This window comes from Phoxinus phoxinus (assembly GCF_949152265.1).
Source record: "Phoxinus phoxinus genome assembly, chromosome: 3".
Classification (NCBI taxonomy): domain Eukaryota; kingdom Metazoa; phylum Chordata; class Actinopteri; order Cypriniformes; family Leuciscidae; genus Phoxinus; species Phoxinus phoxinus.
Genome location: NC_136878.1, coordinates 10,619,978 through 10,641,208, shown reverse-complemented (window position 1 = coordinate 10,641,208; position 21,231 = coordinate 10,619,978). Strand labels below are relative to the sequence as shown.

Here is a 21,231-nt window from a genome sequence, read left to right as displayed (position 1 = left end):
GTAGCCTAAATTAAAACAAAATCTCTTGCCTTTTGGACGTAGATTAAAGGTAATTCCACTCCCTAAAGCATTGTGCAATGGCATTAAGTGTTCCCATTCTCTCTCTCACTCTCCCCGCTTATGTCTATTTGATCTGTGCAGTAGTCGTGAACGCGCACCGCCAGACCTCCGCTGTAGCTGCGTGCGTGTCCACGCTTTATGAAGGCGCGTTCCCTCAGGTGAATGGAGAGAGTGAGAGGACGAGTCCTGTGTGTGTCTCTAGCCGAGCTGAACTGACTAAAATGGGGCTTCGCGGATTGACAAGGACGGGGGTGTACATGACAGTCTGCCTTCTGTGGGTGACTGGATGCTTTACGCAAAAAGTGAGTACAAGTGTGTGGCAGTAGCCCACTTTCCCTTTTGTTTGTCTGCGGTTTGTTTCGGCTTGTCAAAATGTTTACAGCAATGATTCTAGTTTGCAGTATAGTACACTATATGGAGTATATGTAGCAGTTAAAACAACTTCAAAATAGCAGGTCCCTTGGTTTGAAAGATAGACCTATTTAATTCGGAAGTTTGGGGAAGGTGTTGTGATGAAATGTGGAGCAGCTTGTTGTGTGGTCCGGGTCGGTTCTGGCAGAGAGTTGGGCTGAGCGGGGTCAGTTCAGCACGGGCCAGCGGTTCCGCATCAGATGGTTCCGTGAGCTCAAATAATAGCTACATAAATAAATGAACGGGAAAATTAACGAAAAATATATTATTCACAATAAAAAAAAATAAAAAAATTATACAGGTAGCCTATATTAAGTTATCCAAAATACATTAAAATTACAAAATTCGATCTATGATCAATATGTTTTCAGTTCTTTACTTTATTGTGGGGCTTAAAGTAAAATATATATATATATATATATTTACTGTACAGAGATTGCAAAACAACAACAACAATACAAGGCTGAAATTCTTGTTGGAAATGTTGGCACAAGTAAATCTGAATAATATTATTATTATTCATTAATTAATTTTACTTTAAAATATGATTAGGCTAATATTTTAATACCTTTTGCCTGTCAAATCAAAATCAGTGTTGTGTGATCAACATGCAGGTTTTTTTTTTTATTACTGGTTGCTTAAGTTACACCATGTGAAACAGTCATTTGATCAAAATGTTTGTAGAAAATTGTATAAACATTTAGCTAAAATAGCAAATTGTATCATTTTGGGAATCTGTCTGCATCATACCTAGCAGGCTATAGTTGCATCATCTCATTGTCACAAAATAACAATTTTGTTTAGGAAAGAATTGAGTTGAGTCACAGCACTTCCAGTCACTAGCAGTTTATTCTTGACTGGTTTCTTAGACCTGGCTATATGTACAGCCATAGATCAGAACTGAAAGGCTGGACCTTTTGATATTGTGCCATTCACATTCCTTCACTACAGCTCCTTTGTATTCTCTATCAACTTTCGTCACAAAGGCTGTACACTGTTTATGTAGCTTCTCAATGCTAGGAAATTGAGAGTTTGGGAAATATGTGTTGAGGAGAAGCTTAGTGTGTTTTTGAGGTGATTACGAGATTCCTGTGGGAAACATGCTCCACTCATGCAATTAAACACATTGCTCTGTGGTCAATTCCACATGCTGGCTTTCACCAATACTTATTCCCTTCCCAGGCATGGATATGATTTATTAATTCATGTAGTGCAGAGTGAGATAAATAGATAAAACCCCATCTATTTGAATCTTAATTTATTTGAAACCTGCACTGAGTAATGTTGCCTTATTTAGGATACATTTACACGATAAAGATTTACTAAAACAGAAAAGTTTTTCCTTTGTGTTCCTTTTTTTTAAGTTTAGCATATAAACAACAACAATGTCAAAACAATCCTGTGAAAAAATAATTCTGCTGCCAGGCCAGTAGTTGGCGATGTCAAATTTTCACAATTTTCACAAATGTATCATTTTCAAAACTTGCACTTTTTTTTCAAAAGTTTGAGTTGTCAGGCCCCCAAACACTGTTGTTGTGTAAATGAATGGCCAAAACAGATAAAAGTTTCCAGTTTTTATTTAATATATATATATAGCCTATATATATATATATATATATATATATATATATATATATATATATATATATATATATATATATATATATATATATATATATTAGCATTTATTTTTTCTGTGGCACACAAAAGAACATTATTTTCCCCTTAGTGTTTTTTGTTTTTTTGTCCATATAATAAAAGTCAATGTCAAGAAGTCAACATTCTTGTTAATTACAAATTGTACTGAATTACTGAAAGGAATTCAGGTTTAGATATGAGAGTGAGTAAATTGTGTCAGAATGATCATTTATCAGAAATGATCCCTTTAAAGGGATGAATAGGCTACAGTATATTCCTTTTTTCTAATTATTATTTTTTTGGGTGGGAAAGGGCAGCACCATCTCGACTGTGCCACATAAGGACAATGGTTATTTCTGAGGTGACAACCTGTCATATTCAGTCATCACTCTCTTCCTCTGTGAATTCTGAATTCTGAGAATCCTGAGCGGTTTACAAAGGCTTTATTGCATTGTTGATGTGCATCGCTTCAGTTACAGAGTGTGTGTACCTCAGCACAATTATCTGGCCCCTCTAAATGCTCCCTTTGTCCTCTTGAATTAACTTGATTTTCAGATCTGTGCAAATCAAGTTTGGAATTTGCTGCATGACCATCTCCCCCATCCCCCCCCAGATGAAGATTATATATATTTAAAAAACTAAATTATATTACGTCATCTACGATATACTGTAGGTTAAGATACTTGTCAGCAAGGACAGAGAGTGTTGGTGCAGGTCTTGAATTGCTCTCATTCTTGAGTTAGTGTGGTTAACACTGTGTAGGTTGGAAATTCCTGCATACATTCATGTATTTTTGTTCGCATATCTATGCAAAGCACTTGCAGTTCTGTGAGTGATTTCTCTCAATTATTCAAACTCTCTACACCATAATGCGCTGAGAATGGAGAAAGCCACTCATAACAGTTTTAAATGGGAGCGTACCACTAATGTGCATTTCCTGGCCAGCAGACTATTCTGTGTGAATTTGGAAATTTCAGAGTAACTGTTCTATTTATGAGTGATTTGTAAAGACGAGAGTGGCTAGAAATGTAGAATTATTCCAGTGACATCTATGGACTGGGAGCAAACTAACATGTTCAGGTTGGCTCTGGGAAAATTGTTTTTTTTTGTTTTTGTTTTTTTCACTGATTTGGCACATTTGTGCAATTGGCATGAAATGCCAGCAGTGTCCTGAACTGATGTACTCCGTATTTAAATATTTCTAAATAAATTATGTTAAAATAAACTATTTTAAAATAAATGTTATAATTGTAATGCATGCAAACTATTTTAATTGCAAAATTAGTGAACTGGAAAAATCAGGCACATTTATATTTAGGCTTTTAATATTTAGACAATAAACTATAAATATATACGTAATGAGTATACATTTGTATCTTCCAGAAGAAGATTTTTTTTTTTACCTAGAATAAATCATTAAAAAAACATTTAAATGAATTAATTACATTTTCAAATTAAAATAATACAAGATAAAAAAATATATAATAATAATATTGCATGATTTTCATTTAATTTAAATATTTATTTTTTATGATTTATTCTAGGTTATTAAAACATTTTCATGAAGGTATTTATGTTGCTGCGTATACATATATTTTTTAACAAATTATAAACATCAAGTATAAATGTAGTATAACATGTAAAGTATAAATTTTGAGCACTGAGTACATTATAGTTTGACAGGTTCCATTTGCTTTTAGTGAACTATTGTTAACTTTTCATATCCTTTTTGAGGATTAATTTTATTGACTATTAGTGTTGGTTTCAATTACATTATTACTTAATGAAGATCTGTGTGTTCAATAAAAATCTGTTTCTGTTTGCAGTGATGTGCAGCAGCTATCACTGTTGTTTTCATCAAAATATTATTGTGAAATATTATCATCTTCCTGTCCTGCTGGCCTCGGTGTCCAGTGGCAGGCTATGACTGATGTAACCGGTTGTAACACATCATCACGGGCTCTCTGGGCTCGATAGTGCCTGGAACAGTCTCACTTTTCACAACCAATAAATAGCTGTGCTCCTCTCCCAGCCCCCTTACAGGGGCCCATAGCATGTTTATGGGGGACTCACAGGGGTGTTTGCGCATTTGAGTGTGTGTGTGTGTGGGGCAAAAGGGGCTTACTTAAGCCCTCTGCTCGCACAATTTCAGTAGTCATAATGTCAGCTCATATTATCTCTGAAACTTCTGTTGTGAAAACACTCTTCAGTACAAAAGAGACCAGGGAAAATAACTAGATATAAACTTTCAGTTTACCAGCTGACTTCTCACGTTTCATATTGAGTCACATTTTTCTCTTCAAAGCCTTAAAGTACAAATAATGTTGGTGAGACGAGCAGAGAATGAATTATTGTAAAAACAACAATAAGAACGGAGGTTATGAACTGACATGTTTACTGTACGGGGGAATGAAGGGGCAGATGTGTGTGTAACCTATCAAATACAAGAGGAAGCGTGGTGTTTTTCACATTGCAGCCTTAACTGCGAAATCTGCTGTTCTCTACGACAGCTGTGAGTTTATCTGGCACTGTTTTACTCGCACTCATTCAATGAGTCAGCTACAGTTCGCTGGTGTTTAAAGTGTAGAGGCTTGTTTTTCAGTTCAAGAGTTGCTGTTGCATTAGCAGTTTACAGAAGGAACAGATTCTCTTATTCAAATGGACTAAAACTACACAGAAAAGGGTTAAATAGTAGGATAATAATAAATACATATACACTACTTTTCTTTATTTATAAATAAATAATATATATTTTTTTAACTTTTACTTAAATTCATTAAATTGATCAAATGTGACAGTACATACACTTATAATGTTACAAAATATTTCTATTTCAAAGAAATGCTGTTTTTTTTTTTACTTTTTATTAATCAAAGAATCCAGAAAAAAACCTATGTATCAAGGTTTCCACAAAAATATTAAGAAACACAATTGTTTTCAACATTGATAATAATAGTAAGAAATGCTTCTTAAAGCACCAAATCAGCATATTAGAATGATTTCTGATCATTCTTAGGGATCATGTGACATTGAAAACTGGAGTAATGGCTTTTAAAAACTCAGCTTTGTCATCACAAGAATAAATTACACTTTAAAATAAATGTATCCAAACTTTTAATTTTAAATTGTAATAATATTTCACAATATCTCCATTTTTACTGTATTTTTTGATAAAAATAAATGCATCTTTGTTGAGCATAAGAGATATTTTACCGTTTTGCATTACTGTTGTTAAATTGTGATTACTTCATTGCATTGACATGTGTATGCATTTAGGAATATATGGGAAAGCTTCATGGCTAAGAAGGCTACATGTGCAGAATTGTTCATATAGTATTATTTTATACCTTCCTGTAGTGTTTCTACAATCATGGCTTCAGGGTTCATGGCGCCCTATTTTCTTTTGGACTGGTTCCATGCCATTTTCTTTCTCCATGGTTACCTTTGTGTTTCATATTTCTCTTACCTAGATCATGCTGTGCAGTTTGAAATTGCAATGGATTGTTAAAATAATAGTTGCTTTTACTTTTAATGTAGCACAACTGGGGCACAATAACCAGCGGGACCTTATGTAAATGCCTACTTATTACCCTCGTTTCATTAAAAGGCTATCTAACCAAACAGCAAAGCCTTCCAATGTCCCCTGTGGGAGAAAAGACAACTTTACTAATTACGCCATGCCAGTGCGGGATGATGAATGATGTAACAGAGCTGGGATGTTTGGCATTATAAGAATGTCCTATTTCCTATTCCACACTGTGGTACTTTGGACGCCATTCATGTGAAGTCTACCATGCATGGTACACTGCCCTAACCAGCAGATAGTCCAGTATTATGGTGGAGCCACGGTAATGACCCAATTCTATTTGTTCGAATAGAGAGGGAGGTACTTACAAAAATCTCGCAAATCACTGCCAAAGTTTTCTTTTTTGTTGTCTTTCGGAATTAGACACGATCATGTTGGACTTGTTGAACCAAATGGTTTTCTAAGGGCAGCTGGGTGGTTTGGTTAAATCACAAACCTCTTCAGCACACTTCCGTGAAACAGACCTTAACCAATTGCATTTCCCCTATTTCTGTTTGGGATAACCCTACATACTTGTCTTGAACCTTTTTTCACCTCTTGTTCCAGTTTAGTTTGTTCATATTCATGTGCATTGCTCAGCTTTACTGTTGTGTCAACCTGAAATCGGCTTACTTTACATCCCAGCAGCGAGTGGCATTTGACCGGCTCAAATGTCAGGCATGCAATTATTAGTGTAGTAGTAGCACATGAACCTGAGGTAAACTCTGGACAGCATGAGGCTTTGACCAACTGATCTCTTTTAAACAGCCTGAATGGAGAAAAGCATGGGTTGAGAGTCAAGGGTAGAAGTGTACACAGAAGAAAACAAGGCATTATGAAGGCGAAAACGACCTTGACCTTGTTAAGCTGAGATTGTTTACTGTGGCCTTGTCTATTTAAGATGACCTTTTCACTGATTTTGCTTTGTCCAACAAGATATGTTTTTGGGGCTGGGTGGGGTATCAAATCCATAGCCTGATTAAAAATGTTGCGTCTTAAAGCAAATCTTGAAGAAGTAAATGCTAACGTTTCCTCAGCTTGCTTTGTTTGATTATACACTACCAATCAAAAATTTGGAGTTTGCGACCAATGGAGGCGTGGATGAAAATGATAAGACTCTAACTTCTGGGATAGTACAATGATGCCCTCAAGAGCATCCCAAAAAGGTAATATTTTCTCGATTGTCTTTTGCTGCATAGATTTTTAGACAAGATTTTAAAAATCAACGGCGGTATAAAACAGTCTATTTGGCTACTTGTTAAAAAAAAAAATCCTTTGCCTGGTGATCAGCCGAAAAGGAAATTAGTTTCAGAGGGGCAGTGCATGTTTTAACATTTTGATGAAAGATTATGGAGACAATCATTTCTTGTTGACTAATATATTAAGCACAATAAAACTAGGAATGTGTCTTTAGAAGGTAAACCGGCTCTTTCTTTTTTTTTCATCTCGACTTTAATTTTACTTTTTGTCCTGGATAATGCCGTCACTTGGGGCTAGGCTTGTTACCTGTCTGGCGTTGTTGAGGTCTTGCAGTTTGTTCCGTCCCACAGTCCAGAACCAGTGCCAACAGGAAGCCCAATAAACAAACAGGCCCCTGCCAAGGTCTGGTTTGGAGTGGTCTAGCCCTGATCCCCATCTGCCTTTAATTATACCGAGGTCCCCTCATCCTGCACACCTGTGAGATATTACGAACAGCATGTCTGAAGGAATACCTCCCTGGGGTTAGCAAAGCATCCAGCATATCCAGCTTTGATACCCGATGAAAGAGGAAGGGTTGAATAGTTCAGGTTTGGGAGAGGCAGACCGAAGCTAATTTTCTGAACAGAACATTTACTTTTGTTTCTCGGTGGGTTTCTTTTTCAGCTGTCTGTTGTTATTGCACTGAAACGATCAAAATGGGGCAATGCTTTATGTCGTTTTATAGCATCTAACGACTAACCGTCAGACCAATGACGGCTGCCAAAATTGTTTACCAATGTTTAATGTTGCATCAAACAAACCGGAGGAGTGCCAAAGACTTTCCCGTTAGTTTGTTGAACTTGTGCCATCCTCTTGAACTTTTGATGCTAGAACTACCACTGGCCTATTAAGATGTTTTAGGAGCGTATAGCGTTAACCCCTGGAGTGCAGGTTCTGGGAAGAATTATCTTGAACAGTCTGCTGATTCTCCCCTGTTATTAAGTGTATTATAATTGTCCTACATGTTGAACATGTTTATCTTAATCTAAATTCAAGTGGTGCAGAAACTTCCATTTGTTATATCTTTCTTTTTCTACCATGCAAAGTTATCTTTAAATGTGCTCCCATATGCATGCAACTCTTTGACCTCCACATGAAAAGCATTGCAGATAGTGTCCTGCAAGGAAACTGTTTGCTATTTGTTAATGTGCAAGAATGTCTAATTTGTACAATATGATGATTATTCTCTAAATGTCATATTCCTTCACTGTGACATGCAGCTTAATGCGTCTAGATGTGTGCTTCTCAACCTTTTTTACTTCAAGGGCCCTGGACAATTTCCAAGGCCCCCTAGCCCTAATTTTGTTTTCAAAACGTATTTAAATCTATGAAGACTCCTACTTTCTATAACTACAGTAATCAATTTACATGACTCTTCCAGTCGTTCATGATTTACTGGATAAGGACTTTTATATTTCTACCTCAATTTCTATCTAATAAAATGTTTTACACCTTGGTATACCTAGTAAAATCTATATTCATTATAAAAATGCTCACGGAACTTTAACACTTATTATTATTTGACATGACTTTTCTAGCTCTACTAATCACGCTTTTCAAATTAGGCTACTTCATACCCAAGTTATATCCAAGTTTTCCAAGACTGGGAACTAGAGGAAACAAAATGTTGTTGAGGGGGTACATTTAAAATGTTACGATTTTTAGTTACTTTAGCTTATTTGTCTTACTTTAAATGCTTTTATGTCATCTTAAGCCACCTTGAAACTCTGAGGCCTCATATAGGCTCTGGACCGCTGGTTGAAAAGCAGTGGTGTCACTAAACTCAAGAACTTATTTCTTGTTGAAACAGGAATAAAAAAATTAAATAAAAGAATTTGCTCCAAAAATGAAGTATGTATAACTTTGATTTGATGTGGTCTTTAAGTTAGAAAGGAGAAAACATTATATCATCAAAAACAATTATTACTTTTAACACTTTTTACGAGTTAACAACAAAAGGTTACAAGTACACTAGATGAGAAAAAAGAAAGGTAAAAGGGGACACAAACAAACATACACGCATACAAATATACATTTGCAAATATACACATAGACACATATATACATTTACATAGAAAGGACATTAGGATAAACTACATGCACACATGGTTACACTGTTACTAACTGCTTTTCAATTTCATTGTATGTGATAGTTGTAACAGTATAGTATTGGAATGCAATGAGGAATCAGGCATCTATGTAGTGAAGGGAATGCAGACCAGACCCGGTTGAAGATATCGAGTTTAGATTTTACAGATGTTGTAAGTTTTTCCATATTGCATTGTGTTATTAAGAGATTGAGCCAAAGGTTTATTGATAGCTTTGTTTTGTCTTTCCAGTTAAGTAAGATTGTTTTGTTGTTGTCGCTGTAGTTAGTACACTACAATGAGTATAAATTGTTCTTGATGTTTGGATATATTTAGTGTAGATAAATCTCCAAGTAACGCTTTTTCCGGACACGCTGGGATACTGAGCCCAAGAATCTCTGATACCCTGCCCACGACCTCCAACCAAAAGTGTTGAATGTATTGGCAGTCCCAAAAGGCATGGAAATGATTATCAATATAAGTTGGACAGTGTGTACATTTGTTGTTGTCTAAATATCCCATTTGGATATATGCGTTCTATGTAGCAGTTTGTAATGTAAGGATAAAATTCAACTGATCCAATACAGAGTATATAAATTATATTATTGCAGACGTGTTGCCAGTTAACGTTCTCTGTACCCATGCGAGTAGTCCATTTTTGAGTAGGAATTGCTATTTATTTGACTGTAGTTAATAACTTATATATTTGTGACAGCAGTTTCTTTGGTTTTAAAAGTGAAAGGGCTTGGTAAAGAGGGAAATGATAGTTTTTATATTCCTTGAACCAACTGCTTTACTTTTTACTTCTCTTAACTGTATGTATTGAAAGTAGGCCTGGTTTGGAATCTTATATTTTAGTTGAATTTGGTCAAAGGTCATAAGCAGGCCATCGGTGTATTTTGTATCAATTTTGTATCAATGCTGTTTGGTTCCAGGCCGTGACAGTAGAAATGCATCTCATGCTTTTTGTCTTTGGTCTTTAGGTTTACTTTGATTGTGGAGCCAAGGTGGATGTTGTGGACGTGCAGGGCCTCATTCTGTCACCTGGATTTCCATATAACTATTCATCTGGAACTCACTGTGTGTGGCAGTTCTTTGTGCCTGTTGGTCACCAGCTAATCATGGAGATGTTTGATTTTGATGTCTTTGAGAGCCATAACAGTCCTGCAAGATACACCTCCACTGTTCCGGACGAGGTACCGACTGATGGCAGCGTGCTGGTATCAAAAAGCCTTGGGAGTCCAAAAGAACCCCAGTCCACACACAGAGAGGAGGTCAAGCAAGTGGTTATTCAAGAGCAGTCCACCAAAATGGAGATGACCAAAGTTTCCAATTCTGCCAAAATGCTGTCCGATTCCCCCTCGGCTCCACAACCATCGCTTCCATTATCCGGAGAGCAGCCAGTTGAAGACAGAAATTCGATTTCACCTCAGGCATCAAGAGCACTCAGTGACTGGATCTCCACAAGTCCACGTACAGCCACAGAAACGGATGAAGCTGTGAGCCCTGACACCCAGACACCTTTGATTGATGCCTGTCCCCATGACGTCCTCTACATATCTGATCTCATCACCTTCTCCACCCGATTCTGCGGCTCTAGACGCCCTTCTAGCAGCCAGTTGGTGTTTGGGTCTGACGATGACATGGTGGAGGTCATCATGGAGTTGATAACCACTACCCACTGGGGCCGTGGTTTTGCTCTTCTCTTCCATTACCAGAATCAAACACAAGCATTCACAACCAAACAGCAGAGATCGGTATTGTCCTCGGACAGCAGAACTGGTGCTCTTCTTGGTGCAGTGAGTGGAACGGTCGCGTTTGCTCTGGCCCTTGTTGGCATCCTCTGTGTGATTTTCAGGTAAGGAGGTTTCTTCTACAAGTGGAGAGATTTATTTGTTGTTGATCCAGAAATTACATCGTAAAAAATCTCATGCAGCCATGCAAACATTTCTGACTTAAGAGTTGCTGGGTGAATTGAGAGACATGTCTATATATATATATATATGTATATATATATATATATATGTATATATATATATATATATATATATATATATATATATATATATTATATATATATATATATATAATTAATCTATGCACAACTACTTTTCAAGGTTTGGTGTTTAGTACACCTTTTTTTTTTTAGCAAGGATGCATTACATTGATCAGTGACAAAGACATTTAGTAATCTTTCCAATTATTTCTATTTCTGTTCTTTTGAACTTTTGAAAAAAAAAATCAACTGCTTTCAACATTGATAATAATAACAAATGTTTTTTTATAGGAGCAAATCAGCATATTAGACTGAAGACTGGAGTAATGATGCTGATATTCAACATATAAATAAATTAATTGCATCTTAACAAATATTTAAATAAAAAACAGCTATTTTAAATTGTAATAACATTTTAAAAAATATGAACTGTTTTCACTGTGCATTGTGAAATTATAATATTGTGATTCCGACATTTAAGTCTTCGTATTCAACATTTGTATTCTAACACATCTTCCTTCTCAGTCCATTACAAACTAGCTGTCTGCATCACAATTATTTTTTTAATTCGTTCACTTTATAATGAATTAGCCATATGTCGCATACACTGTACCTTGTCCGTGTAACTAAAGTCAGATGAGTTGGTGTTGACACAGCTGGAAGTATTTTTCACAATTGTTAAATCAGCTTAAATCAAGTCTTTCTTCTTTTTCGGAAACACTTTGATGTTAAAACACTATTCATACATGAGCATATTCATGGTGCCGCACCTGGCATTAAACTAAATGCACAAAAGCGAGGTGCAGTCACACAATAGAGAGGAAAGGAAGCGGAAGAAAATATAAGAAGCTGAGAGAAATGGTAGAATAGAGAAAAAAAGAGACCAGTTGTCTACAAAGATGATTCAATTGTTTGTTAAATCACAAGCATGATGTTTCAAAGAAATACATCATGTAAGATTCATTCATTGTTGGTCCCAGTGGGAATAACAACGTGACTTTTGACACCCACAGAACTGATTTATGAAACTTGAATGAAGCGATTTATCTGTGCTGTAGTGATCTTTCAAATGCTGTTTTTACACCTGCTATTAACATACATCTTTCTTGGGTGATCCAATCACATTGCAGACATATTTTAATAACCGGTGTAAACAAGGCCATTTCTAAATTTTACTGTTACAAACAGAATTTATTTGTTTCCATGTTTGTTTACAGAATTTATTCTTTCCAACACATGTTTGGCTTTTAACAATACACAACTGTTTTGTGATATTTTAATATACCTTGTTTGTTTGGAGACTTAAAGCACATTTGCCATTTAGTGGGATTTACCTTTTTTGAACTTCACACTGTGACCGTGTAGTGTAAGGTAACACCAAAATCTATTGACATCCCACAGTCCATTGGTGGATCATAACAAAGGGTTTATAAGAAATAGATATATCCCAAAATTGCCTACAGGTATATTGTAATCCAATATGTCTCAGTGTAAATGCACAAGTATAAAGTATACAAGTATAATGTTCTTTTAGTAAAATGAACTATTATTTAAAAAAAATTGTATGATTAATTTTATTGTAGAATTAAATTTTATTGGAATAATGAGCAGGGGCTTATAAAACAATAATTTTCAATCAGTAAATAAATAAAATTTCTTTACTGATGACCTGACCTCTCTAAGCTTCAGAGGTCATGCAATTACATTTGATTTTAAAGCAAAAATTTCTGGTTCACCCTGCAACTTACTCCTACTGTGAGCCTACCAGACAGTTCTCACCATGTCCTACCACAATTCATAGCAGATATTTGAATGTCGTTCGGCTGAGAGCAGTAAACACTCATTTAATAGAACACTTGATGACCAATAACAGTGACAGTAATAACAAACGAGATATTGTTATTTGTACTGTTGTTTTCCCAGACCGAAACTATGCGCGAAAGGAGCCAATGCTTCATCTTCCATCAGCTCAGAGGTAAAGTCAAAAATATGAGACGTGTATATATATATACTTTAGGCCTATACATAATACATACATACATACATGTGTCATTTGAATTGTGTAAATTTTTGCCCCTTAAATATTAGATGAGCAGTCTTGATCTCTGTCACAAAAACATGAATGCACAGTGATTTTGTTCCTCTTTTTCTTTCTGGTGGCGAGGTTTGTACTGACATTAGGTGCTTGGCGAGTGTTCATTTTGGACCCTGTCTGTCCATGTAGAAATAATGTGAGGTACTGTGTTGTAGGCTCCAGAAGGAGTGTTAAATTCAGCGGCAGATGTGAGTGAGCTGCAGATGGTTTCTCCTAATGACTTGGAGCAGCAGCTGGGTACAGTGAACGACAACAACAACCATTCCCTCAACCGCAGTCTGTCCCATACAGGTGCTTAGTATAGCTTATGCGTTATTTTTAAAAGAATTTAAAAACCCTCTCTCACTCCCTCAGTCCATGAATCTCTCTCTCTCTCTCTCTCTCTCTCTCTCTCTCTCTCTCTCTCTCTCTCTCTCTCTCTCTCTCTCTCTCTCTCTCTCTCTCTCTCTCTCTCTCTCTCTCTCTCTCTCTCTCTCTCTCTCTCTCTCTCTCTCTCTCTCTCTCTCTCTCTCTCTCTCTCTCTCTCTCTCTCTCTCTCTCTCTCTCTCTCTCTCTCTCAGATGTATTGTTTTCCTCATTGATGTTGTCAGATGAAGCGAACTTTAGGGTCACTGGGTTCCTTTCGGTAAAGCTGCTGAGTTCATTTGTCCCCCATCTGAACCTATACATTTAAGATTCATTTGGCTCTTCTAGGAACAGATAAAAAGCTAAATTACTGAATTTCAAGAACAGTACTGCAAGACTACGAGAACTCCATTAGGGTGTAGTTTGCTGAAAAGTGAATTTCCTTCTCTATTCAAACCACCTGGAAATAACTGCATTTGAACCAACATAATGCCATTTGTTTGATATGTTTCAACAGAAACAACAAGGTGCATTTAATTTTTTTTCATGCAAAAATTGTGAAATAATAATATGAAAGTTATCCGGAGACTGCACCATTTGTCCCCATTTACTACTAATATGAAATTTAGAAAAAGATCAGATTTTTGATTAAATTATGTGTCCAATAAAAATATTTGTTTAATTGCAATAAGTGTCATTAGTATTAATGATAAATGAACTATTACTCAGTCCTAAACATATGTACTGTATTTGTTGAGGACTGGTGTGACTTTACGGTGGGACAGTATGATTTTGTGAAAGTTCAGCAGTAACCATTTCAAATGAAATTATGAAGGAATTTAGAATTTTTGTCTGAGCCATGAATATTTCCTAAACACAAATGTATGAAGTCACTTTATCTTAATGGGAGGTCGAGAATATATGCCATACTTACGTCGGCTTTACACTAAGCTCTAAATCAGAAAATCCCCCTTTCTTTAGTTTGGTCCAATCGTACCAGCTAGAGAACTTAAATGTTTCTATTTAAGCTGCAAATAAGCATTGAGTTACTGATCTGAAGTATTTTTTTTAGGCACCATGACAAATGCAAACAGTTATTTAGCTTTTTATACATGCGTTAAACTGAAGAATTTACAGTCATTTTATAAATTTGACATTCCACATGTTCACGGTGCCCTGAAGCTTGTGACGTGTCCGAGAAGAGTGACCTGCAGCTGTTCTCCAGTGGTCTTCCTGAATTGGAGCTGGGCACAGATGAGGTTTTTGTCATCGCCTCTGCACCCACCTCGGCCCAACTGCCCTTCTCTCCACATACTGTGAGTATCTGATTCTTCTTCTACAGGAATAGATGAGAAACTTAGATATATTTTGTTCACTACCGTTCAGAATTTTGGGGTTGATTCGTTTTTTTAATGTTGTTGTAAAAAGCCTCTTATGTTCACCATAGCTGCTTTTATTTGATCAAAAATACAATAAACATTTTTATATTGTGAAATATTTTTGAAATTAATAATAACTGTTTTCTTTTTTAATATATTTTAAAATGTAATTTATTCCTGTGATGGTAAAGCTGCTCTTCAGTCTCACATGATCCTTCAGAAAGCATTCTAATATGCTGATTTGGTTCTCAAAAAAAAAAGTCTTAACAAAAACAATATATATATATATTATATATATTCTTATTACATTTGTACAGTTCTCTGTTTACAAATTTTTTAAATTTTAAGTTGTGTGCATGTCTATGTACTTATTTTTTATATATTTTTATATTTCCCTTTCTATTTAAATGTAATGCAGTAACCAGAGGTAATGCAGTAGGCTACATATAATTTTGTTGTCCTTAATGCAATGAACAAAAAAATAAAGCAGAGTGGTTTTCAGACTTTCTCCATTGGAACCTCATTTGTGACTGTCAACTTCAGGGAAAATGGCATTATATACATCCACTTGAAAAGTGAATAAAGTTAGTGTTGAGTAAATTACCTGCACAATTTTTTTTTTCAGATGTCACTTTTTGTGATAGTTTGTTGTCTAATGCAAAGTTTCCAAATACTTTACTGATATATTTTATATATTTTTTAAATGGTGTTTTCATTGCTCTTAGTACTGGAATTGTTTGATACTCTGTTTACTTTTGCTTGGTAGTTTCAATCGTTCGTCATGACACTGCACCAGCTATTCATGCTGAAAACAATTGAGTGTAGTACGCTGGTGGAGGCCAAGTTCATGGTGTGTGATGATGTGCTGGATGAGGGGCAGAGAAGTAGCTCTTCACTAGAGGCTGCTGGGACAGGAGGAGCTGGCCCGCTAATAGCTCTGACTAATGAATGCTATAAGTCTGTAGCCAATTTCCCAGCTCTGTGTGTGTGTGTGTGTGTGTGTGTGGTCCATGCTGCTTTGGCTCTGAAATGTGGCATGAAAAATTTGCCAAGCTGTGTGTTCATCCAAGGAGGTTTGAGAAGAATCAGAAACCTCCGTCTCTGTGGTGTCCGGCTGGGTTCCTGCTAACTTTTTGGCGCTGTAGTTTCTTTATCCATATTTGTTTTTGTCCACAACCGGACAATTTGGTATTGTCTTGGTTAATTTATGGAACAGTGCCAGAACAGCTCAAGATTAAACCCTGCATAATACTCGTCTAGACATGGGGAGCTGCAAGAGATCATGTGTGAGGACTGTCAAACTCCTACTGATGAGAAAACCCCTTCTGATACTCACACACACACACACTGCACATGTCCAGTTAACAGCTGACTGACACATTTGGAGGTCTCGTGGACCCCATTTAGATTACGGTCTCTGCCACGGCATCTGAAACTGCTCAAGAGAATGGGAGAAATCCATTTTAATCCTACTAAAGCAACTCCTAAGGCAAACGTTGGTCTCTCTGGATCTAGATTCACTGACTTCAGCAGGCTCATACTGCACTGGAAGCCAAAGGCACACATTTATTAGATCCTTTACACTAATGAAAGTTTATTATTTATTAAGTTTTTTGTCCATTTATTAAGCCCAAATTACTTAGTCAGGAAAGTGGCTTACAAAGTTCACACACTGGCCTCATTCTGAAACTATTTAATTGTATTATCAAGATAATTATAGTAGTATTATAGATTATGTTGTACAATCTTAATGGATTTCCGTTTCCTCAAATATTTGATAATACTTCTTTTGGGAATTCCTTTTTGATGAAAGTGGTAATTCCTTTTTGATGAAAGTGGTAAACACATTTGAACACGTGTTTTTATAATATAAAATAATTAATATAATATACAAAATATAATAGTCCTGTGATGGTAAAGCTGCATTTTCAGCATTTCAGCAAGAAGCATAGTTGTGCTGCATAGTATTTTTGTAAATAATTTTTTTCCCCCCAGAAAATGTATTTATTTAAAAAGTATTTTAAGTAAAATAAACTCTCACTTTAAACCATCCTTGCTGAATAAAATTATTAATTTCTTTAAAAAAAAATCTTACTGACCCCAAACATTTTTAATGATGTTTTATTAACAAAGTTCGGGAGGAGCACGTTCAGATAATTAAGCAAGTGGAGAGCACTCAGCAATCAATGGTAAGAGGTATATATACTCAGCAGTCTCACCTCATCCCATTGACCGTTTTGCAGCATCCCTCCACCACCCCTTCTCCACGCTTCTAGTCCTAAGCATTTACATAGCGGGGAGTACTCTGGGTTCGGGCCGAACTCCGAGATTGGAGCCCTCCCCCCGGACAGCACGCCAAATACGCATAAAACTTTACCCCCTCAAATTATATTTAAGTGTGAACTCGTGAAAATGTATAATGTAATTTATTTTTATAATATAATCCCTTTGCGTCAGGGTCCTGATCACCCTGTCTGGGTTTATTCTGTGATAACAACCGGCTGGATACATTCTCCCGCTTGTAACACACACTTGCCATGCAATTAGACATTAATAATTGATCAGAGTCGAAATATTTTATAAATTCTTTAAATGCAAAACTTCCGCTGAGAGAGCAGTTGCTAGCGCGGCAAGTTCAAACTAGATTTGCATTTAGTACACTACACTTGCACGGTATTTCGCTACGTAAATAATTATGGATAAGAGATATTGATTTGATATGAAACTGTTTAAAATCGTTCCTGTTTGTTATATTCTAATCCATTACAGTGTACAAAACAATCAAAACAATGCAAAATGGCAGAAGCTGCGTTTGAATGAAACGAGATAGCGAGTCCGCGATACCGGATGACATCATTAAATAACTGTTCACAAAATATTGATTTGAGTTTCAATATTTTATTAGCTCACCAAACGCAAAACTTCCACAAGGAACAAACCTTCCTAGCAAGCTTAAAGCGCTGACTTCAGTGACCCGGATGGGCTTGTGTTATCAGTTTGGTTTTTACCGGTTGTTATCGGGGAGCCGCTGGATGGTGCGATTGACCAATCAGAATGAAGTATTCCACAGAGACATGCAATAAAATATAACAAATAAATGTTAATGTTTATTCTGCGTAGTAAACATACAGGGTAAAACATACAGTATCTGTATCATTACACAATTGAACAATAAAAATGCATAATATTTCCAAGATAATGTGATTCTGACCATTTGTACATTTCTTTTTGCATTTAGTACACTATCTAAAGTCCCTGACAAGTAGTAATCTATAGAATTAGTTGTGCTACCATATCAAGTATTTATTACAACATAGAGGGGTTTATAGTTTTCGTCAGTTATTAAAAAAATCTTCATCTCCTAAATTTGTTTTCTCTTTTGTAGCAACGAGAGCGTTTCCTGAGACACAGTGACACTGGACCCAGCCGCCCCTTCGACTGGTCGACTCCGGATCCAGCACTGCCTACTGTGATGAAGAGCAGCCAAACCGGATCGACAAACAGCACACGACCACGAGCGTGGAGTGTCCGAACCTTCCAGGATCTCCTTCCTCCTCTTCCTCAACTCCATAAGAAATGGTGCAGCTGGAACGCAAACAGCCCTTTCACCAAGCTGGTGGACAGTGTGAGTAATGACACATAAGCCCTTTTTAATCACATAAAATATATGATTCAAATTCATTTTCATTAGTGAGATATTTTTACAAATTCTTACAAATTTGTAAAATTGACAACCTATCATTCGGAGCCATAAATGCGTTTTTTTTAACGATGACCACGATGAAGAACATTCATCATAATTATTTTCTTTATCACTTTTCATTTCATTCAAGTGTGTAAGTAAGCATGGGTGGCAAATAAATCTATTGCTTTCAGTGTCTAAGATACAAGTGTTTTTCTTTCATGCTGTAAGGTATACTAAAAAGTCTCTCATGTTCATCAATATTGATCATATTATTATTATTAAACTGTGAAATACAAATTAAAACAACTTTTTGTCTATTTGAATGTATTTTAAAATATAATTTATTTCTGTGAAGACTGGAGTAATGGCTTCTGAAAATTCAGTTTCGACTTCAGTGTTTGCAACACAAAGTACATAATTTTGTATTTTGAGAACTGTAACGTCCCAGTATTATTATAAAGTTGTCATCACAAACAGGCATGTACATGATGCGAAGGATTAAAATGAATGACAAATTAAAAGGTTTAAGGTTTAGTCAATGGTCAGAAAAAAAAACTATTTTGAAGAGCCCATCAATGTTTCTCATTACTCAAAAAGAAATATCAAAATAATGTTGTTGTTTTTCAAAGTTTTTTTATTTAATGTGACGATGTGCACTTAGGGACTCCCAAGCACAGCTACAGATGCTGGACGAGGAAAGGTCCTTTCTGATGCCCCTCTTCACAGTCCTGCCAACAGCTGCCACTCCGACTCCTTCATGAGCAATGCCTCGTACCCGCTGACTCAACCTGCCCAGCGCCAGCGCCGGCTCAACTCCACCAGCAACCTGCGCCGTACCCGTTTCAGCACTCCATGCTTCGGCCTGCTCTCCGGCACGTCCGAGTCCTCCAAACCACAAGCCAATGGAATTACAACCTCAAACACGCTCTCCGACACCAGCCAGCAGCAGGACCCAGCTGAAGTATCAAGCGTGGAGGACGACCACGTCACGGTACCTGTGTTTGCGATCTCAGAAGAGGAAGACCGACAGCCTCTTGTGTCAGCAGAACCTCCGGAGAAGCCTCTGAGGATGAACGGACAGATGTTTGAAGGCACAAAGATGCCACTGCTATCCAAAAGCCAAGCCGCCAGCATCCACCCAACCTCTTTAGGGAGGGGAGGTTGTGGTGGGACGTTGGAGGCGCAGGATCCTTCAGCTCTCTCTTGTTAACAGTGACTCCAGAAACAGTCTGCCAGTGCCATGAAGTTTAAGTATGATGGTCATGTGACCGATTCAGCCAATAGATGATCATGACAGGACTGAAAACGCACATCTTATGAGCTGCTCCTGGTGTCTTCAGCACATATTTGGTGGGTTAATAATTTGAAATGGGTTTTGTTTGGAATATTGGCATGAATGAAAAATGAAAGCACTTATTGTTCTTCCTGTTATTGTATCAGCACAGTTAATTCGCTAAATATAAAACCAATAGTATATTTTATAACCTGCAATTGTTTTGAAAGTACTCATGTACGTATAAGATAAACTGTTAACAATGATCACGTAATTCCACTCACTACTGAGAGTTCGAGTTGTAGACTGGGTGCATTGTTACTTTCATTATGAAATTCCATATATCTGCTCTATGAACAATAAGGCTTGTTCCTAATCCCTTTGCAACACGTAGAAGACCGATTAGCAGATCTAGTAGAAAGCTGCTTTGCATCTCTTGACTTCAACTTTTTTTTTTTATTATTCACCATGGTTCCAATACACGTATTGTACTGCTAAAAAAATCTGTGTTAGAAAAGCATTTGAAATAGCATATATTCTTAATTCTCAAGGGACATAACCACTGCATAATTCATTTCAACGCGTTTAAACTGTTCCACAAATAATTTCAACTTTTTTTTCACCTCCTTTTTCACTTACTATGTGCCTTTTGGCAATCATCTATGCTGCTAAACATGCACTGATGCAATAACTGAAATTTTGTGTATACAATCATATTTTTATAACAATTTCATATATAATGCAACTGTTTTCGTTATATGGTGTTTTCCTGAATGCAGTAATATTGTCAACTGTACTGATTTTGATGGATTATAAAGGGAATTGATCACTGTACAGACATTTAAAATGCAGTAACTAACATTTAATGCAAATAAACATTGTATAGTGAAGTTGTGTGGGTTCTGTACAATAATTTCAGAATATGCATAGAAAGGAGAGTCATATAATTGAATGTAGTCTTTTATTATTAGTGCAGTAAATTAGACACGGTTTTATTTCTAGGCATTACAAACATGAGGCACAGCAAGCGCTAATTCAACTATGGAACTTACAGTGCTATTATATGTGCTTCTCTATTACTGATAAACTGTTTTTTTCCTCCCCATTTGAAAGCCCCAGTTTAAACTTTGATGAGGTAGAAATAAAACATTAAAAAAAAACTTTTCTGAAAGAAGGAAGAAAAAAACACTTCCCACCCATGCAAGTAAATATTTGCTGTGGAATACATTTCCCTTTCAGCAAATGCAAAGCAGCCTCCAAAGCTTCTCGAACACTCGGGACCAACCCCGAATAAATCCCTCAACCATTCCTGCAGATTTTAAGAGTTCATAGTATGAGACCCGCTTTAGAGCTTACATCATAACACCATTGAATTTCACTAAAACCACCTTTTAGGTGCATACAAGAGCCTGTTTCAAAGAAAACTAGAACAAGTGCACGTAGATATCTAGAAAGGTG

At 36.4% G+C, this 21,231-nt stretch overlaps 1 protein-coding gene across 1 annotated transcript; it reads left to right on the top strand.

Moving 5' to 3' along the window:
• Nucleotides 1-119: 119 nt before the first annotated feature.
• On the top strand, nt 120-20,766 carry LOC306995032 (uncharacterized protein). Its single transcript, XM_079606228.1, has 7 exons — nt 120-362; nt 9,984-10,858; nt 12,920-12,971; nt 13,247-13,382; nt 14,619-14,752; nt 18,201-18,440; nt 19,162-20,766. Exons 1-7 carry the CDS (start codon nt 282-284, stop codon nt 19,708-19,710), a joined length of 2,067 nt encoding a protein of 688 aa, XP_079462354.1. The 5' UTR covers nt 120-281; the 3' UTR covers nt 19,711-20,766.
• Nucleotides 20,767-21,231: the final 465 nt, after the last annotated feature.